General features: G+C 43.3%; 2 protein-coding genes and 1 non-coding gene across 5 annotated transcripts in view; 1 reads left to right on the plus strand and 2 right to left on the minus strand.

Annotated features, from left to right (window-relative positions):
- LOC138968251 (transcription factor SPT20 homolog) overlaps positions 1 to 9,107 on the minus strand; it is a 54,967-nt gene extending 45,860 nt beyond the window's left edge. The window contains exons 1-4 of one of the 3 annotated variants that reach the window (XM_070340814.1): positions 8,986 to 9,107; positions 6,222 to 6,295; positions 5,692 to 5,758; positions 3,481 to 3,636 (exon numbers count right to left, since the gene is read on the minus strand). In XM_070340814.1, the coding sequence (XP_070196915.1) occupies positions 3,481 to 3,636; positions 5,692 to 5,758; positions 6,222 to 6,262 (264 nt within the window). In that variant the 5' untranslated portion in view covers positions 6,263 to 6,295; positions 8,986 to 9,107. Of the gene's footprint in view, positions 1 to 3,480; positions 3,637 to 5,691; positions 5,759 to 6,221; positions 6,296 to 8,684 lie in introns of all 3 variants that reach the window. The other 2 variants (XM_070340812.1, XM_070340813.1) reach the window with 2 other exon arrangements.
- Positions 2,034 to 2,152, minus strand: LOC138969832 (5S ribosomal RNA). Its single transcript, XR_011456625.1, has one exon. It is a non-coding gene; the product is annotated as a 5S ribosomal RNA (ribosomal RNA).
- Positions 9,108 to 9,147: 40 nt separating the features above from the next.
- Positions 9,148 to 16,219, plus strand: LOC138968256 (zinc finger protein 37-like). The gene is made up of 4 exons (XM_070340820.1): positions 9,148 to 9,225; positions 9,816 to 10,981; positions 12,368 to 12,447; positions 14,049 to 16,219. Exons 2-4 carry the CDS (start codon positions 10,414 to 10,416, stop codon positions 16,164 to 16,166), a joined length of 2,766 nt encoding a protein of 921 aa, XP_070196921.1. The 5' UTR covers positions 9,148 to 9,225; positions 9,816 to 10,413; the 3' UTR covers positions 16,167 to 16,219.
- The last annotated feature ends 5,414 nt before the right edge of the window (positions 16,220 to 21,633 follow it).

Raw genomic sequence — 21,633 nt, forward strand, 5'->3', positions numbered from 1 at the left:
CCCGTTCAGCACCGAACCATCGTACCCACAGAAGTGTTCGGGTGGTTAGGTCCGGACGTGGACATACCGTACCATCCGGACCCGTAGGTCCGGTGGTCCGGTATGGTCCGGTTCGGTGCCAGACCATCCAGACCAACAGAGGTGGTCGGGTGGTCCCGCACCGGACCATCCGGACCCGTAGGTCCGGACCCGTAGGTCCGGTACCATCCGGAGGTCCTGTTCGGCACCGAACCATCCGTACGCACAGAAGTGTTCGGGTGGTTCGGTCCGGGCGTGGACGTACCGTACCATCCGGACCCGTAGGTCCGGTTCGGTGCCAGACCATCCGGACCAACAGAGGTGGTCGGGTGGTCCGGACCGGTCCGGTAGGGTGGTCCGGTGTTCCGGTCCGGTGTTCCGGTCCGGTCCCGTACCATCCGGAGGTCCCGTTCGGTACCGAACCATCCGTACCCACAGAAGTGTTCGGGTGGCTCGGTCCGGACGTGGACACACCGTACCATCCGGACCCGTAAGTCCGGTATGGTCCGGTTCGGTGCCAGACCATCCGGACCAACAGAGGTGGTCGGGTGGTCCGGACCGGACCGGACCACCGGTCCAGCACCGGACCATCCGGACCCGTAGGTCCGGTCCGGTCCCGCACCATCCGGAGGTCCCGTTCGGCACCGAACCACCCGTACCCACAGAAGTGTTCGGGTGGCTCGGTCCGGACGTGGACATACCGTACCATCCGGACCCGTAGGTCCGGTTCGGTGCCAGACCATCCGGACCAACAGAGGTGGTCGGGTGGTCCGGACCGATCCGGTAGGGTGGTCCGGTGTTCCGGTCCTGTGGTCCGGTCCCATACCATCCGGAGGTCCCGTACGGCACCGAACCATCCGTACCCACTGAAGTGTTCGGTCCGGACGTGGACCTACCGTACCATCCGGACCCGTAGGTCCGGTGGTCCGGTATGGTCCGGTTCGGTGACAGACCATCCGGACCAACAGAGGTGGTCGGGTGGTCCGGTACCGGACCATCCGAACCCGTAGATTCGGTCCGGTCCCGTACCATCCGGAGGTCCCGTTCGGTACCGAACCATCCGTACCCACAGAAGTGTTCGGGTGGCTCGGTCCGGACGTGGACATACCGTACCATCCGGACCCGTAGGTCCGGCATGGTCCGGTTCGGTGCCAGACCACCCGGACCAACAGAGGTGGTCGAGTGGTCCGGTCCCGACCGGACCACTGGTCCGGTACCGTACCCTCCGGACCCGTAGGTCCGGTGTGTTCCGGTTCGGTGCCAGACCACCCAGACCAACCGAGGTGGTCGGGTGGTCCGGTCCCGACCGAAACACTGGTCCCGTACCGTACCATCCGGACCCGTAGGTCCGGGGGGTCCGGCAAGGGCCAGAGGTACTGTCCCGCACCGGACCCTAAGGTCCGGTACGGTCCCGTACCATGGGTCCCGTCCGGACCAAACCCGGAGGTCAAGTCCAGTCGGGACCCGTGGGTCCGGTTCGATCCCGACCCGTAAGCCTGGAACGTTCCGGACCCTTGGTCCGGACCATCCGTCACCCGAACACCAGACGCTAAGGAATGGCGTGGGGTCAAGACGGTCCGGTCGGAGGTGTCGGTCTGAGCAACAGAAACAATGTTCCCGTCGCCCTGACCATTCGACAGAAGTACCACGTTCTGTCGAACACCTCCACGTCCAGTAACTAGTCGGCCGGAGCGTTTCAAGAGGGACAGCCACCAGTCACACGGACGTCAGAGGGAACCGTAGTAGCAGTGGTCGTAGGCACGAAGCCTGAAACCCCTGCCCCCACAGGACCGCCCTGAACGGGGTCAATTCGCATCCCAACCCCAGCGGGGAGGGAATTCAGAGACCCCGTCATCTCCTCCGATCTCCCCCCCCAGGAGGCCGAAACTACTGTCAAAACAGCAGCAGACGACCCAGCGAGGGAGTTCAGAGGAGGACCCGTGTCCCTCCTGGCTTCCACAGCGGTGGAAACCGAGGAGGGCACAGGAGAGGCACCGGAAAAAGAAAGATTTTAATGCCAACTGCACCCGGTGTTCCCAGGCGGTCACCCATCCAAGTACTAACCGGGCCCGACGTTGCTTAACTTCGGTGGTCGGACGAGAACCGGTGTTTTCAACGTGGTATGGCCGTTGGCTGTCAAAACCTGAGTCTCTCCAGTAGCCCCTAGATCGGATTCACCAACCCCCAAAGAGGGTTGGGAATCGACCTGCCCCCGGATTCGAGCCAGGGGGGAGAAGGAAACCTTCCCCCCAGGCTTGAAACCGGGAGGAGCTGAAGCCTGAGACTGAGGGCCGGACAACGGCGTCGAAGGGGGGGAAGCCTGTTCCACTGAAGGAGAAGGAGAAAGAAGCTTTTTCTTTCCCCTCGACCTTCCCCGAACCTTCGACGGCGCAGCCCCGCCCGAAGTCCCAGGCTCAAGCCCAGCCTGTTTGAGCAAGCTCGCATTGAGCTTGCTCAAACAGGCTTTCTCCGCCCTCCCTCGCCGCAAACGCAAAGCGTTTGGGGAGGGAGAGTCGGAGCGCCGAAAGATCCCCTTCTCCGTGCGTAAAACATGACGCTGGGCGCCCGGAGAAGGGTTGCCCCCGGCAGACTCTGGTTCCGTAGAACCAGAGCCCAAAACAGGACGAGACATCCTACCTCGCCCTGTACGTACCCTTAAAGACCGAGAATTAACAAAATTCAAAGAAAATTTAGGTCAATACTCAAGTGAATGCGGCGAAACGAGAAGCAGACGACCGGTCACCACGAAGTAGGACGGGAGGCACGCCGAGTCCGCCACACAAAAACGGAGGCACAAGTTGAAGGAAACACAACGTAGCCTCAAGCCAGAAGTGGAATAACACACAATAATCCAACAGGTGATAGTCCACACAGAAAAGGAGCCTCTTAGTCCAAAATAATCCGGGAGCGTAGCAGAAACACAGCCGGTCTGACACGCGCGAAAAAAGAAAGAGGACGCGCCACCTACATCCTGTAAGGGGGAAGCACTCGGACAGTGCTTGGGATCCACGGTGGCGCATGGTTATGGGAGATAATTGTACCCACTCAGCGTTTTGTCCAATTTTTTCGGCCTATAATAGATAATGTGCAAGAATAGTACTGTCGAGGTAAGTGTTATATTGACAATAAGGGTGCACAAAATACATCATAGCTGGCTCTACTTTCTGTCGTCCTTGACATTCCAAAATGCACATGTACCTATAGACCGGGTGTGCAAGGGGTAACCACGCTTTTGAGAACTTTACAACACTCGTGATTGTTTATATGGCTTGTATTTCAGTCAAGACCCAGCTGGAATATCAAAGGGACTCACGAGCCTCATCCGCTGGGTCTTGACTGAAATACAAGCCATATAAAAAACCACTCGTGTTGTAACCTCTATATATGTCACTTCCTGTTTCAAAACCAAGAATTTTTTTTAAGTATCAAAAACAAAAGGTAAACTGTGTCAAAATGGATTACTTCATAGGGTAGCTTTATGGTCTCTGTCTCCACGCCTGAGCGAGCACGCAGCATGAGGGAGTAGCCCTCGTTGCCAGGATACAGGCTGAGCACCAGACAGTTGAGGCATTCACGCTTCAGTAGCTTGCCCAGCAGGTGGCTGGCATTTTCCAGCTTCTGTAACACAGATATCAAAATATATATATCGATTGAACACTTGATTTCCCTTCTTTGAGCCATGTGATGTCAGAGGCCGACAAAACTTCATATTTAGGCGGCCAGCCGAGACTACAAAATAGTGCATGCTTGTGTGCGTTCAATCATAAAAACTAAAAGGAATTCTAACCAGAATCGATCAATACATACCGTATTTTCCGGGTCATAAGGCACGACTTTTTTCCTCGAGTTTGACCCCTGTGCCTTGTATAACGAAGCGCCTAATCCGTGTATGAAATACGGGGAAAAAAAAAATTGGGAAAAAATCATGGGGAACAAAACGTGACAAGAACTCTATCTCGAATACCGGTAGTCGTATTTTTAAATTCCGTGAGCACTTGTTTACACAACTCACACTGATCGTCACATTTCTCGGCAGTTTGATTTCATGACACACCCTCACACAGTCACACAGCAACCATGCCGAGGACGAAGCGACTTGCTTACGATGCAGAATACAAGTTGAAAGCGATCAAACTTGCTGAGGGAAAAGGAAATCGGAAAGCAGCATTGGAGCTTGGGATTAATGAATCCATGGTTCGGAAATGAAGAAAACAAAGGACAAAGCTTGGAGCTTGTGACCGCCATATTCGATCTTTCGATTTTCATTCTTTGATCGTTTGTTACCGGTATACTTTTTCAATTTTGGTGCGCCCTATCGGCCCCCTGCGCCCAACAGGTGACTGGATTAAAAAAAAAATGTTAAAAAGAAGGGGGTGCGCCTTTTTTTAAAAAAAATTTTTTTATGCAATTTATATCTCGCACATATTCAAGGCGCAGGGATTTATTTATGCCGTATGAGATGGAATTTTTTTTTACACAATACATCACGCATTTACATCGGCCAGCAGATCGCAGCCATTTCGGCGCATATCCTACTTTTCACGGCCTATTATTCCAAGTCACACGGGTATTTTGCTGGACATTTTTATCTATGCCTATACAATTTTGCCAGGAAAGACCCTTTTGTCAATCGTGGGATCTTTAACGTGCACACCCCAATGTAGTGTACACATATGGCTCTATTTGACCAGGTACGGATATATCCGCTCAGACTGTTAGTTTCAGTCACTTCCTGTAACGTCCATCTAACGCCTGCATTCCAGCGTGTTGATACACAGTTACTACAATTCTGAGTGACCTGCTGCAGCACAGCTGGTCTCTGCTAACAAAAACTTGGTCAACATAGGTGGGGTAGAAAGTGTTAAGGAGGGAGTCTTATGGAGGTAATTTTACAGAGGTCCTGAACAGAAAATTTGAGGAAAAAAAATAAATTATATGGGAGATTTATAGAGCGCTTTACCTTCTCTAATCGCTTTACAATGGAAAAAAAAATTATGAAAAAACAAACAAACATACATATACATACAAAGCAAAGCAAAAAAGCATGTGCAGCAGCATTCAGCACACAAGTGAACAACGAAACACTACATCAATACAAGCTGCAGGCATATTAACACAGGCAAAACATTCAAACATTCAAACACCTGATCAAAAATGCACAATATTGAAATAAAATTAATCAAAATACTGTGTGAAGAAGTGTGTTTTTAGGTTTGATTTGAAGGAACAAAATGTTTGGCAGTGTCAGATAGAGTAAGGGAGAGAGTTCCACGCAACGGAAGCAGAGTGGGAGAAAAGGCTCTCTGGCTGTGCTGTTTGCGACTAAAAGAAGATAGACGGAATATTCTAGTGTCTACAGAGGAGCGGAGGGATCGTGAGGGTGTAGAGTGTGAACAGGTCAGACAGGTAGGATGGGGCTGAGCCAGATATTATTTTGTAGCAGATACAGCAGCACTTATATTGGATTCTCAGCTCTACAGGGAGCCAATGAAGTTTCTTTAGCCAGGGGGAACAGGACTGGGACCGAGGGGCTTTGCAGACAAGCAAGATCTTAAAAGAGAGGTTCCACTGTAACGGTAAAAGCCGGCAGACGTGCTGCACAAGGAATGCTGCAGTTATCGTCATCCAGTTCAGAGCCTTGGTTACCGACCTATGCATGCATGCAGAACAAACCTGATCCTCTTCTTGTTTAGCTGACTCTTCAACGTACAAATCAAACAGCTTCTGGTCCAGGGATTTCCTGCAAGAAGAAAACAAGAGTTTTGTGCCTCGTGTAACAAACCAACCGCTCATATCTGAGTTAGTTATACACAAAAATTACAGTATAACTTAATGTTGAAAAGTCAAACCCTTAATCATACTGTAAACATGCGGTTCATTTGCTGCAGAATATCAAAAAAATTCAACAGAAGCGTTAGTTTGGCCTTATTTGATTTGATTTGATTTGATTTGATTTGACACACTATTCCATCTCATTCTCACTCCCATATCCCAAATTTCCTAGTTCAGGCTTCAAGTTTCAAGCTATTTTTTCTACTTGGTATGATAACTGCTCTTGCAAAGCAATCATATATTTCAAAACTTTACAAGAAAAGTAGGCAGCTATAATTCCATTGTACATTTTGAACCATAAGTTTGAAACACTATAACAAGACTGCACACATACATAATACAACAACAAATAAATTCAAACTGTCACTTACACTTTGCTGGTGCTGGAAGACGTTGAAGAATTCAGAAGCATGGCTGGGTTCTGGTCTGAGCAGTCCAGAATATACTGATGAACAAAATTAAGCATGCATGCATAAATTATGGTTCATAAGTTATGACAGCACTTCTTCACTTCACTATGTACTCGTTCAGTACCCTATGATGCAGTACGTACTGAATTGTCTCAATATCATCAAGCTGTCTACAAAAAAAGAACTGATAGCTCTCAGTCTCACAATTTCTTCCTTTTTTTACAATTAAGAATCATTAAACAGGGGTAAATTTACAGAGGCTACTGTATGAACAGAAAGTCTGAGAAAAGAGGATTCTTAATCTCAAAAGGGAGGGTTCCACTGTAGTACAAATAAACAACAGCCACTTAAAAATTGTCAACCTTGACTTTAACTTGCACCACTCACTTGGGTCACATGCCAACATTAAAAATATCCACTCAAAAATGTACGTCAATAACCCGCTTCAGCCCTGTGTAAGGTCGCGGTCCCACTCTCACCAAGTGAATCCCTCTCAACCACAACAGGTGGGTACTTATTTTCTCCGAAAACCCCCAAACCTCCGAAAACCCCATCCAGACTAACTAAATCTATCTTCAAAGTGAAGTTTTGGACATGCCTGTGAGAAGTCATGCCTGATTCATGCTACATGCACCCTTATTTTTGTGTTAAAAGCCGGATTTTTGACGAAGTCGATGCACAGGCGGAAGGTATCGTCCACTGGACTACTACTATCACAGAAAGACTACAAGGTATGTCACTCACCTTCTGTGTTCTTGGAGTCGCTTCCTGGGGAAAAATATTGTTCAAGACGGTTTGCCTCTTCCTACAGTCTGTGTAAGGTCAAATAAATACAGTTGAATGATTGTTTGAACTATTATGTGCCTTTAGTTTTCAGCTTCCGTCCGCTGCAGGTTGTTTTTAACCATCATTTGGACGAATCTTCGTTTGCGAGCCGCTAATCCACTTGGGGACAAATCATGTATCCGCACCGAATATGCATACCAGCGCTCATTGGTCTAAAACATATGTAAATATTGTGCAGCAAAGGGAAGCTACCCACGGGAAAATAATCATCGAATATCCTGTTATTAACCAATGAGCGCTGGTATGCATATTCGGTGCGGATACATGATTTGTCCCCAAGTGGATTAGCGGCTCGCAAACGAAGATTCGTCCAAATGATGGTTAAAAACAACCTGCAGCGGACGGAAGCTGAAAACTAAAGGCACATAATAGTTCAAACAATCATTCAACTGTATTTATTTGACCTTACACAGACTGTAGGAAGTGGCAAACCGTCTTGAACAATATTTTCCCCCAGGAAGCGACTCCAAGAACACAGAAGACTCGAAGGTGAGTGACATACCTTGTAGTCTTTCTGTGATACAGTAGTAGTCCAGTGGACGATACCTTCCGCCTGTGGTCGATGCAACAATGAGCGAGTTTTGGCGTCAACTAAGGTGACTCGAGTCGAACCGGAGGTCGCAAAAACTCGGTCCGGTACGACTGGAGTGACGTCACCGGTTAACCAACTTTCAACCTTGCTTCCTGCGTAGGGTCTCTCCAGTTCCAAGATGGCTGCCAAGGCGAGGTGAGAAACTTCTGCAAATATGTTTTGACAAAGTTACGGATTGTGAGAAGACATTTGTTGTAAATCACTTAGCCTTTCAAAAATTAAGGATACTGGGTTGGATACTGTCTTGGTTTTAATGCATTTTATTTTAGCAGTGATGTTTATTTTGGGAAGAAATGAGGTCAACAGGAGTTTGGGTGCGATTTCGGCTCAAATGTACTTTAGCGCCCTGAACTTTTACCCGGCTGTTTTGCGCTCGATTTTCACGCTCACTTCTTCATTGACGTTCGAATCGATAGTTCGATGTTTTGGCATTACATTCACATCAACAATAAAACAGTACTGCTTGTTCATCATCGTCGTCCATCAACTCTCCACAACAGTAAATCCGTAACGCGCTTGTCGCCATCTTGTTGCAAGGGACGCGACTGGACACAACCCAACAGCGTTTCCGCGAAGAAAAAAACCAGACATGCGCAGTGACCCTACCGTAGCTCAACCCTGTTCCTCGCGAAAACTCGCTCAATGTCAATGCAAGGAAGGTAACTCTTGTTACTCGAAAGCACAAGTATTGATGACGTCATGTGATTAGTGCTTCCGCTCCTTCGTAAATCCTTGCACAAACACGAAAATAAAGCCATGGACGGTGAAAGTTGCAGATATAAGTCCTGATTTCAAACAAATATGTAACAAAACACGATCTAAGGACGAATTTTAGTCACTTCCATGGGGCTAATTCAAGGGATATGCCTGACTCACTACTGTAATAACATTTTTATTATACTCATAATCCTTCCTTTCTATAATCTCCAAATATTATCATAACTGCATCAGTGCATGATGATTATTTTGTCATGACATTGACATACCTGTGCATAGTAGGTTACTGCCTCCATACTTTCCATTTCGAAGTTCAAAATAAGGTCCAGAGGAAAATATAGGCATTAACGTTCTTTCAGTATCACAGGTTTTGATTGACAATACACTCAAGAAAAATGCGGGGTATACACAACGTGTTTCTCTCACTCTCAGTCTCAAAACACTTGAAACAGTCTCGAACTCTCCTTGTCTCGATCGATTCGCCTCCAGGCTGTAAAACTAAAAGCCTGTCTCTCGAGAATAAACATTCACGCGCACACAGAATAATCCGCTAAAATTAGAGTATCATACTCAACAGTCGCTTGGTATTTCAACATGCAGAATGAGCCAAACTGAAGCTTGAAGCTTTAAATGTATAAAAGCCCAATGTGATTCACAGCATTTTGCAGAGCTTTGTATGACAGCGGAAGTACAAACCAGCTGGGCGACCTTGACCTCGGACAGAAGAGGGGACATAACCGCATCCCAAGTGTTGTCAGTGATGATGATCATCAAAAGACACTCGCTTCAACTTCATCTTGGTGTTATTATGTGAGGCCTTGACAGTGCTTATTTCTGTAAATCTCTCAACAGTTACCCGAGGCTCTACTGGGTTGATTTCATTCTTTGCTTGCATCCATCGATGAATGTCAGGATCTCACTACTATGTCAGTATGTGCTGCAGATCTATATCATTAGCTGGAATCGTTAAAGAGTGCACACTCACACTGCAGTGTTTACATTGAGATTGCACTGGCTGCTAGCAAAGTAGCATGCAACGCCTCCGAGAAGCCATGCACATCGGTATTTACAGTGTTGAAGAAGACAGTGTTCTTGAAATGTTACTGAAAGAGCTACAGTGGGGAGGGGGGGTAAAGCAAGTATACAGCATACATGTGCGAGTGCATGTGTGTGTGAGTGAGTGTGTGTATGTGATTGTGAGTGCGTGTATGTCTGTGTGTATACGTTCGTGTGTATGTGTGTGTTTGTGATTCTGTAATCTGTGTGTGTGTGCGTGTGTGTGTATACATGTATACTGTGTTTGGGTATTAAAACTAATAAAAGGGTTCCAATACTTCCATTGTAAATCAAAACTAGTGTTACTGTACAGCTAGTTTATTGCTTGCACCTTGTGGTTTCAGGCCACAGTCGTCCATGGCAGACCGGCTGGAAGAATATTGGACACTGGTCAGTGCACCAGTCAAGGCATCTGCTGGATAAGTCACACAAGTGACGACTGAAAAACGACAAACCACTGTGTAGATATTACCTCTAAACGCTTAGATATTACCTCTGAACGCTTAGACACAGAGAAACATCCATGCCACACTATACATGTGCAAGTTCCATTATTGAAAAAGTAATGAAACTCCTTGTAGCTCTGGCTTGTGATCATCAGGCCTTGTAAAACACAGGAACACATGTATTTCATTTCATTTACTTTACTTTATTTTCCCGGTTCTGGACAATTTGGGTCGCTTCCTCCCAGTGGAAAGCTAGCAGCAACAAGAGTCGCGCTACCCAGGTGTGTGTGCTTTGGTGTAATCAGCCACCTGCTCTTATTACAGAATGACCGAGATCTTTTATGTGCCACTGTGGTGATACAGGGGTGGGACATGGATACCGTCTGTGAGTCTGCACAGTCATAAAGTTGACCCGTGTCTATCCCGGCCTGGATTCCAAACCGTGACCCTAGGATCACCTGTCCAGTGCTCTACCACCTGAGCTACCCGGGCCCCCATGGCATACTATGTGCAAGGTCCACTGAATGACAGTGCATCCATAATCAAAGCTGAGGCTGTTGATGTTGACAATGGTGAAAGTGGGGTCCCTGGTGGGGTCCCTGTTGGCATTCTCAACAACTCTGAGCCATGTGAAATGGACCGAGAGGATGTGATTGTGAAGGAAGAAACATTTGTGGCTGAAGACAATGTAGAATTTTCTTTGTCTCAGAGATCCTCTTTTATGAAGACAGAACCTCTTCGAGTAGAAACCTGTGCAACAAGCCTCATCAGAAGAGTGCTTGTGAATTCTGAACCGTTTCAAACTAACAGAGGAGGTTTGACTGACCCGAGATTGGACACTCTGGACGCTGGTTGTCATTTTGTTGTGCATCAAAATGTTGACGCAGTAATAGGAGCAGTGGCCGCAAGTTCAACAGATGATGCACAGAATGAGACATTGAACCAGCCTTTGGATGCAGACACAGCCGTTAAGACCGAGCGACCAGACAGCGGTTATGAAGAACACAACAGCAACAACGTGCAAGATGGCAGCCTGTCGGTGGACAACCTTCCAGTTTTCTTTGGTAATACATTATGCCGTATATTTTGCAGAAGTAGATCATGTCCACCCCCTTCCTGTCCCATTCTCAGCCAGTTTTTCTTCTTGGTATAATGGACAAGAATACAGTTTCTCTTCTTGGTATAATGGACAAGAATACAGTTTCTCTTCTTGGTATAATGGACAAGAATACAGTTTCTCTTCTTGGTATAATGGACAAGAATACAGTTTCTCTTCTTGGTATAATGGACAAGAATACAGTTTCTCTTCTTGGTGTAATGGACAAGAATACAGTTTATCTTCATGGTGTAATGGACAAGAATACAGTTTATCTTCTTGGTACATGTATAATGGACAAGAATACAGTTTATCTTCTTGGTGTAATGGACAAGAATACAGTTTCTCTTGGTGTAATGGACAAGAATACAGTTTATCTTCATGGTGTAATGGACAAGAATACAGTTTCTCTTCTTGGTACATGTATAATGGACAAGAATACAGTTTATCTTCTTGGTATAATGGACAAGAATACAGTTTCCCAATACAGTGGAACCCCCCTTTTAAGACCTAAACAAATCTGAGAAAATGTGGGTCTTAAAAAGAAGGGAGTCTTAAAACGGGGGTAAATTAATACAGAGGTAATGAAGAGAAAATCTGAAAAAAAACAAGGTCTTAAAAAGGAGGGAGTCTTAAACTGGGGGGTCTTAAAAGGGCGGTTCCACTGTATATATGTATGATCCACACGAATAGAGTTTCTCTATATTGAACAATCTTAGAGATGTAGTTGTGGTTCTAGGTCAACCTGCCTACAAAGAGCCTCTCAACATAGGAAGTTCTTGTTATCGCGTTGTGTAAGTGTAAGCACAGTATCCCTGTTCTTCTTGTTGTTGAAACAGCTTACTCCGTGTTAGAAGGTGATGTTGAAGCCCCGGGCAAATATAGTCTTTCATCAATACAATACTGCCCTTGTATGCATGCCGCAGCACAGATAAAAGATCATTTAGAGACAGGCGGGGTAAAAACTGTCATACACGTAAAAACTCACTCGTGCAAAACATGAGTTTCCACCCATGAACGAAGAATAACAAGAGAAGAGATTTATAGACACTCCATAGACAGTGGAGCCCCCCTTTTAAGACCTCTAACAATCTGAAAAATGTGGGTCTTAAAAAGGAGGGAGTCTTAAAACGGGGGTAAATTAATACAGAGGTAATGAAGAGAAAATCTGAAAAAACAAGGTCTTAAAAAGGGGAAGTCTTAAATTGGAGGGTCTTCTACTGTACTGCCCTTGTATGCATAACGCAAAACGGATGTCAGATTATTTAGACGCTCCATAGACTTAGTACCAGTGATATATATCTGAATTTCGCTGTTTTACAGCCTTTTCTTCATCAGTTTTTGTTTCCAACAGGGGGCTTGTGCCAACAGCAACATCAACCCATATCTGACCCACACCGCCCAGCCAGAGAGACTGCTACCTGCAGTTACAAGGTAAGACTGGCTGAGGTGAACAAATTTACTCTGTAAAATTGTCATAGAGATAAAATATGTATAAGTTACAGCTCCGTCCATCCATGGTATCGCTGGATATTTTCTCCCTAGATTAACAGAGACAAAGAAGGGAAGTCATGCTGTATTATGCAATAGATGATGTGTCACCTGAAATTCCAGCCATGAGACAATAAAGGAATTAAAATTAAAAATTTAAAAAAACCAAAATGTCTTTGGGGATTTCTCCTCACAACTTAAACTGAAGGCGCAGGGGGAAACTGCTGGAGACAGTGTATGTATCACGCTGTCACAAGACTCATGATGATTATTCTTCTGGTATAAAACCTGCTGCAACTATCAGCTTTTGCTGTTGAAATTGACATTATTCTCTCGGGTGCCGGGAGATTTGTTCCTGATAACTCTCGCGTACTCTATTACACATGTCGTATGCATTTAGAGCTCTTACTTCCCTTTGGCTATCAGATCTCTAAACAGAGCTCTGCCTTATTTTGTTACATTTAGTCAAGTTTTGACTAAATGTTTTAACGTAGAGGGGGGAATCGAGACGAGGGTGTGGTGTATGTGTGTGTGTGTAGAGCGATTCAGACTAAACTACTGGGCCGATCTTTATGAAATTTGACATGAGAGTTCCTGGGTATGATATCCCCGGACGTTTTTTTCTTTTTTTCGATAAATACCTTTGATGACGTCATATCCGGCTTTTTGTAAAAGTTGAGGCGGCACTGTCACACCCTCATTTTTCAATTAAATTGATTGAAATTTTGGCAAAGCAATCTTCGACGAAGGCCGGGGTTTGGTATTGCATTTCAGCTTGGTGGCTTAAAAACTAATGAGTGAGTTTGGTCATTAAAAATCGGAAACTTCTAATTAAAATTATTTTTTTATTAAACGATCCAAAAACAATTTCATCTTATTCTTCGTCATTTTCTGATTCCAAAAACATATACATATGTTATATTTGGATTAAAAACAAGCTCTGAAAATTAAAAATATAAAAATTATGATCAAAATTAAATTTTCGAAATCGTTTTAAAAACTATTTCATCTTATTCCTTGTCGGTTCCTGATTCCAAAAACATATAGATATGATATGTTTGGATTAAAAACACGCTCAGAAAGTTAAAACGAAGAGAGGTACAGTAAAGCACAGCGCAATCGCTACCGCGCCAAACAGGCTCGTCACTTTCGCTGCCTTTTGCACTAGCGGCGGACTACGTTCAGTTTCATTCTGTGAGTTCCACAGCTTGACTAAATGTAGTAATTTCGCCTTACGCGACTTGTTTAAGATTGTCTTTAGTGTAATCTTTCAACCATCAGCACCTGGAAGACGTAGTCAGTCGTGTAAGGACACTGTCTGTTTTTCCTGAGAAACCAAGCTTCATTGTTCCTCTGATCATAACAATTTTTGATAAACAAAGGGAAGTAAGAGGTCTAAAATCCACACCACATGTGTAAAAGAGTAAGTGAGAGTCGTTCGGAACCACTCTCCTGGCACCTGAGAGAATAACAAGCGTTGAAATGAACAAGCGACTTTCATCCTCATTTCATTTCATTGTTTTAACATACAATTTCTGTGACAGGGGGAAAAGCAGAAGCAAGCTCCAAGTGCCAAAAGAGGGAGGACTGGGTTGAGGAAAAGGCGCGAGACCGAGCGAGGTGGAAGAACAGCAAACAGGAGGACTGGTTTGAAACGGAAGTATGCCGCTGGGCAGAGTGGACGAACAACACAAATTGCAGAAGAAGGAGAAGAGTTGCAGGGTCGTCTAGTCCGAGAACGAAAACATTCTGATGCAGAATCAAGACGAGACAGGAGACAAAGCCAAACACCAAAACACGAGCAAATTTGGAGAACAGTAGAGGCTGCGGCAAAAGGAGTAAGACGACAGAAACTGAAGGAAAAACAAAGACAAACTCAAGCAGATACCGCCAGAAGACGTCAAAACCCAAAACAGAGCGGAAATAAAGAGAGGCAAAGAAAGAAGAAAGGGGAGACCCCAGAACAGGAACAGGTTCGTAAAGCAGCAGAAGCTGCCGCAAAAAGAGAAAAACGGAAATACCTAACAGAAGAAAAAAGAAAGACTGAGGCTGAGAGAGCAAGAATACGGCGTCAAAATCAAACTGCAGATCAAAAAAAGGCACAAGCTGAAAGAGCAAGAATACGACGTCGACTTCACACTCCGGAACAGAAAGTGGCCATCGCCACGGCATCCAAAGTACGGCGCCAGAAACAAACCGCAGAACAAAAATTAGCGAAAGCTGAAGCAGCCAGGAAACGGCGTCGGAACCAGACGCCAGAAAAGAAGAAAGCTCTGGCGGCAGCAAAGAAGCGTCAGAGACAAAGACAAGCCCTGGAAGAGACAGGAACAGACAAACCAAAGAGGAAAAGAAAGCCTAGACCAACGTCTGGGGAACGGTCAAAGAAATTTGTATGTGACTTGTGCGACGCGGTTTTCCTGAACTCCAAGTCGCTGACAACTCACAACTACATACATACTGGTGTCCATGTGCCAGCCCGAACATTTGAGTGCCATTTTTGTGGCGCTGGTTTCAGCGACCCGGTGTCTTGCAACGAACATCTTCAGGTCAGTCATCGAGAGAACTGTCCGTATCTGTGTCAGGTGTGTGGACAGGTGTTTTACCTGTCCGAGAGCTTCAAAATCCACATGCGACGACACAGTGGAGAAAGACCGTATACATGCCATGTTTGTGGAGCTAGCTTCACCATAGCAAGTTCACTGAAGAATCACGGGAGAATTCACACAGGGGAAAAACCGTACAAATGTTCTGTGTGTGACAAGTCGTTTAGATTTAGTAGTGCCCTGACCACACACATGAGGAGTCATACGAACGAGGCACCGTACTCGTGTCAAATCTGCAGGGTTAGATATAAATACGCAAGTGAGCTTAACAAACACAACAAGAGAGGTCATTTGAAAGGAGACGAGGATTCTCCCAATAACACAAAAATTCAGAAGTCAAGGAAAGAAAGCTCTAAACGAGCACACAGTGACAAAGCGGTGTATGTTAAAAATTCTTCAAAAGAAATTTGTAATGAGCAACCGTACAGCGATAGAGCAGAATCTGGTAAAATATCCCCAGAAGAACGACTTGAGTCGGCTTACCGTGTCACAGTCCCTCAAGATAAAAAGTCGCCTAAAGATAGTTCTGAGCTGGCGTACAGTGTCAAAACAGAGACTGACCACAAATTACTTGACAAAAGATCTGAGTCTGCATACAGTAACAAAGAGGAATATGCCAATAAATCATTAGACGAAAGATCTGAATCTGCATACAGTAACAAAGATGAACATGACAATAAATCATTTGACGAGAGATCTGAATCGGCTTCGAATCGCGACAATGACCAAAACTCAACAGGAGAAATTTCTTTGTCATCATTTTGTGGCAAAGGTGAAGATAGCCAAAAGTCAGGCCAGGAAAGTTCTGAACCGTACAGTAACGAGGAGGAGGACTGCCAAAAGTCACCTGAGGATTATTTAGAGTCAGCACATAGCGACAAAGAGGACAAAGGCCTGACACTTTCCGAGCGCACATCCGAGTCAGAATACAGTGACCAAGGGGAAGACAGTCAGAAATCAACTGAGGAAAGTTCTGAACTAGAATACAGTGATGACAAAGAAAATGAGATCAAAGAAACGAAGGGAAGTAAGCGCTCTAAATATAGACTACAACAGTAAGTGAGAGTTACAGTGATGACAAAGAATATGAGATCAAAGAAACGAAGGGAAGTAAGCGCTCTAAATATAGACTACAACAGTAAGTGAGAGTTACAGTGATGACAAAGAATATGAGATCAAAGAAACGAAGGGAAGTAAGCGCTCTAAATATAGACTACAACAGTAAGTGAGAGTTACAGTGATGACAAAGAAAATGAGATCTAAGAAACGAAGGGAAGTAAGCGCTCTAAATATAGACTACAACAGTAAGTGAGAGTTACAGTGATGACAAAGAAAATGAGATCAAAGAAACGAAGGGAAGTAAGCGCTCTAAATATAGACTACAACAGTAAGTGAGAGTTACAGTGATGACAAAGAAAATGAGATCAAAGAAACGAAGGGAAGTAAGCGCTCTAAATATAGACTACAACAGTAAGTGAGAGTTACAGTGATGACAAAGAAAATGAGATCTAAGAAACGAAGGGAAGTAAGCGCTCTAAATATAGACTACAACAGTAAGTGAGAGTTACAGTGATGACAAAGAAAATGAGATCTAAGAAACGAAGGGAAGTAAGCGCTCTAAATATAGACTACAACAGTAAGTGAGAGTTACAGTGATGACAAAGAAAATGAGATCTAAGAAACGAAGGGAAGTAAGCGCTCTAAATATAGACTACAACAGTAAGTGAGAGTTACAGTGATGACAAAGAATATGAGATCAAAGAAACGAAGGGAAGTAAGCACTCTAAATATAGACTACAACAGTAAGTGAGAGTTACAGTGATGACAAAGAAAATGAGATCAAAGAAACGAAGGGAAGTAAGCGCTCTAAATATAGACTACAACAGTAAGTGAGAGTTACAGTGATGACAAAGAAAATGAGATCTAAGAAACGAAGGGAAGTAAGCGCTCTAAATATAGACTACAACAGTAAGTGAGAGTTACAGTGATGACAAAGAATATGAGATCTAAGAAACGAAGGGAAGTAAGCGCTCTAAATATAGACTACAACAGTAAGTGAGAGTTACAGTGATGACAAAGAATATGAGATCTAAGAAACGAAGGGAAGTAAGCGCTCTAAATATAGACTACAACAGTAAGTGAGAGTTACAGTGATGACAAAGAATATGAGATCAAAGAAACGAAGGGAAGTAAGCGCTCTAAATATAGACTACAACAGTAAGTGAGAGTTACAGTGATGACAAAGAATATGAGATCTAAGAAACGAAGGGAAGTAAGCGCTCTAAATATAGACTACAACAGTAAGTGAGAGTTACAGTGATGACAAAGAATATGAGATCTAAGAAACGAAGGGAAGTAAGCGCTCTAAATATAGACTACAACAGTAAGTGAGAGTTACAGTGATGACAAAGAATATGAGATCAAAGAAACGAAGGGAAGTAAGCGCTCTAAATATAGACTACAACAGTAAGTGAGAGTTACAGTGATGACAAAGAAAATGAGATCTAAGAAACGAAGGGAAGTAAGCGCTCTAAATATAGACTACAACAGTAAGTGAGAGTTACAGTGATGACAAAGAATATGAGATCAAAGAAACGAAGGGAAGTAAGCACTCTAAATATAGACTACAACAGTAAGTGAGAGTTACAGTGATGACAAAGAAAATGAGATCAAAGAAACGAAGGGAAGTAAGCACTCTAAATATAGACTACAACAGTAAGTGAGAGTTACAGTGATGACAAAGAATATGAGATCAAAGAAACGAAGGGAAGTAAGCGCTCTAAATATAGACTACAACAGTAAGTGAGAGTTACAGTGATGACAAAGAAAATGAGATCAAAGAAACGAAGGGAAGTAAGCGCTCTAAATATAGACTACAACAGTAAGTGAGAGTTACAGTGATGACAAAGAAAATGAGATCAAAGAAACGAAGGGAAGTAAGCGCTCTAAATATAGACTACAACAGTAAGTGAGAGTTACAGTGATGACAAAGAAAATGAGATCAAAGAAACGAAGGGAAGTAAGCGCTCTAAATATAGACTACAACAGTAAGTGAGAGTTACAGTGATGACAAAGAATATGAGATCTAAGAAACGAAGGGAAGTAAGCGCTCTAAATATAGACTACAACAGTAAGTGAGAGTTACAGTGATGACAAAGAATATGAGATCTAAGAAACGAAGGGAAGTAAGCGCTCTAAATATAGACTACAACAGTAAGTGAGAGTTACAGTGATGACAAAGAATATGAGATCAAAGAAACGAAGGGAAGTAAGCGCTCTAAATATAGACTACAACAGTAAGTGAGAGTTACAGTGATGACAAAGAATATGAGATCTAAGAAACGAAGGGAAGTAAGCGCTCTAAATATAGACTACAACAGTAAGTGAGAGTTACAGTGATGACAAAGAATATGAGATCTAAGAAACGAAGGGAAGTAAGCGCTCTAAATATAGACTACAACAGTAAGTGAGAGTTACAGTGATGACAAAGAATATGAGATCAAAGAAACGAAGGGAAGTAAGCGCTCTAAATATAGACTACAACAGTAAGTGAGAGTTACAGTGATGACAAAGAAAATGAGATCTAAGAAACGAAGGGAAGTAAGCGCTCTAAATATAGACTACAACAGTAAGTGAGAGTTACAGTGATGACAAAGAATATGAGATCAAAGAAACGAAGGGAAGTAAGCACTCTAAATATAGACTACAACAGTAAGTGAGAGTTACAGTGATGACAAAGAAAATGAGATCAAAGAAACGAAGGGAAGTAAGCACTCTAAATATAGACTACAACAGTAAGTGAGAGTTACAGTGATGACAAAGAATATGAGATCAAAGAAACGAAGGGAAGTAAGCGCTCTAAATATAGACTACAACAGTAAGTGAGAGTTACAGTGATGACAAAGAAAATGAGATCAAAGAAACGAAGGGAAGTAAGCGCTCTAAATATAGACTACAACAGTAAGTGAGAGATACAGTGATGACAAAGAATATGAGATCAAAGAAACGAAGGGAAGTAAGCACTCTAAATATAGACTACAACAGTAAGTGAGAGTTACAGTGATGACAAAGAATATGAGATCAAAGAAACGAAGGGAAGTAAGCACTCTAAATATAGACTACAACAGTAAGTGAGAGATACAGTGATGACAAAGAATATGAGATCAAAGAAACGAAGGGAAGTAAGCGCTCTAAATATAGACTACAACAGTAAGTGAGAGATACAGTGATGACAAAGAAAATGACAGCTAAGAAACGAAGGGAAGTAAGCGCTCTAAATATAGACTACAACAGTAAGTGAGAGATACAGTGATGACAAAGAATATGAGATCAAAGAAACGAAGGGAAGTAAGCACTCTAAATATAGACTACAACAGTAAGTGAGAGTTACAGTGATGACAAAGAATATGAGATCTAAGAAACGAAGGGAAGTAAGCGCTCTAAATATAGACTACAACAGTAAGTGAGAGTTACAGTGATGACAAAGAATATGAGATCTAAGAAACGAAGGGAAGTAAGCACTCTAAATATAGACTACAACAGTAAGTGAGAGTTACAGTGATGACAAAGAATATGAGATCAAAGAAACGAAGGGAAGTAAGCATTCTAAATATAGACTACAACAGTAAGTGAGAGTTATTCGGAACCTGGCTCCTGAGAGAATAAGAAACATTGAACGACTTTCATCCTTAATTATATAATTATTTCCTTCCCCCTGCATGGAAGTTGTGATAAAACTGGCTCCTTGTCTTGAAATAAAAAAAGATTTTTCTTTGAAAATATTTTAACGTTCCATTTATTTACCCACTTAAAAATCTGATCATGAAGTATCTTCACCATTTAGTATTGCAGCTGATTCTCATGAACGTCTGCAACAATACAAATTGTAGCTCCATTTGAACACACACACACACACACACACACACACACACACAGACAGAGATAAATAAAACAGCTCATTTTGTCGGTTAAAGCGAATTAAGCATGATTTAATTCTATTCATTTGCTCTACATATATCACAAAAAGTTAGTACATGCATATACAATGGCAAGTTTAATTGAAAGTCAACAGATACTTTAAAATTAACAAAATAATTATCACATCTACAAAGTAGTTATCACATCTAAGAATGTGTTCCACTCATGAGTCTCTTGCTTTGTTAAACAAGTAGGCTGTAATTGTGTGATAAATACTTTACAACATAACTATAAAAAGCAGAATAAATGTGTGCATGCATACACACTTGAGGGCTACAAACAGGCAGAGTCCTTTCCGTGAAAACGGTTTGACTCAACGTCTCCGATCTGACCAGGCTTTTTAAATAGGATAAGACCAGCTCTCCCAGTACTAAAAGTCAAGGATAAGACCAGCTCTCCCAGTACTAAAAGTCAAGGATAAGACCAGCTCTCCAAGTACTAAAAGTCAAGGATAAGACCAGCTCTCCCAGTACTAAAAGTCAAGGATAAGACCAGCTCTCCCAGTACTAAAAGTCAAGGATAAGACCAGCTCTCCAAGTACTAAAAGTCAAGGATAAGACCAGCTCTCCCAGTACTAAAAGTCAAGGATAAGACCAGCTCTCCAAGTACTAAAAGTCAAGGATAAGACCAGCTCTCCAAGTACTAAAAGTCAAGGATAAGACCAGCTCTCCAAGTACTAAAAGTCAAGGATAAGACCAGCTCTCCCAGTACTAAAAGTCAAGGATAAGACCAGCTCTCCCAGTACTAAAAGTCAAGGATAAGACCAGCTCTCCCAGTACTAAAAGTCAAGGATAAGACCAGCTCTCCCAGTACTAAAAGTCAAGGATAAGACCAGCTCTCCCAGTACTAAAAGTCAAGAACCTAAACGCTCTCTGTGCTGTGTGAGAATTTTGTATGAATTAATTTAACAACAAGAAGGGCAAAGCCCATACGACTCACATGCTTTACACATTTTTCCTACCAAAATACATGTGACCTTGACCCAAGGTCAAGGTCATCCAAGGTCATGCAACACAAAGCTGTTAATTCAAGACATAGGAAGTACAAGTAGAGGTTACATGCCGAGTCTCAGTGATTATCAAAAATAATGGTCGAAGTTAGCGGATCATGAAAAATGCGAGCTTTAGCGAGCTTTTTCATGACCGCGAACTGAGACCATTATTTTTGATAATCACTGAGACGAGGTGTGTAACCTCTTTATTCCTCCTTTCTTCAGTTATTCAAAGAAAAGAGGAGTTTTTTTGCGAAAGTTTGATCGAATCCTATTCTCTCAACCAGTCAACCTGCGCAGGCGATCGATTAATGCGCGGTTGTATAGTTCCGTGCAAATCATTCCATTCTGTTAACACTTCTTGTCAGTTTTCCTATTTTAGGCTAAAATCAAGTACACAGATATGCTGTTATTCTGCTGTGGCGGCAAAGGCAGATATTGTGTGTTCTGTATATGTTTTGGTATCGCTTAGGGTAATGTTTTTTCGTCAAATGGGACTAGCAGACGAACTTTTGCACCCGTGTTCCAACGTTAAAAACTGTATGAAGTTCCGTTTTC

Source organism: Littorina saxatilis, linkage group LG6 (assembly GCF_037325665.1).
Source record: "Littorina saxatilis isolate snail1 linkage group LG6, US_GU_Lsax_2.0, whole genome shotgun sequence".
In the NCBI taxonomy this organism is placed as follows: Eukaryota; Metazoa; Mollusca; class Gastropoda; order Littorinimorpha; family Littorinidae; genus Littorina; species Littorina saxatilis.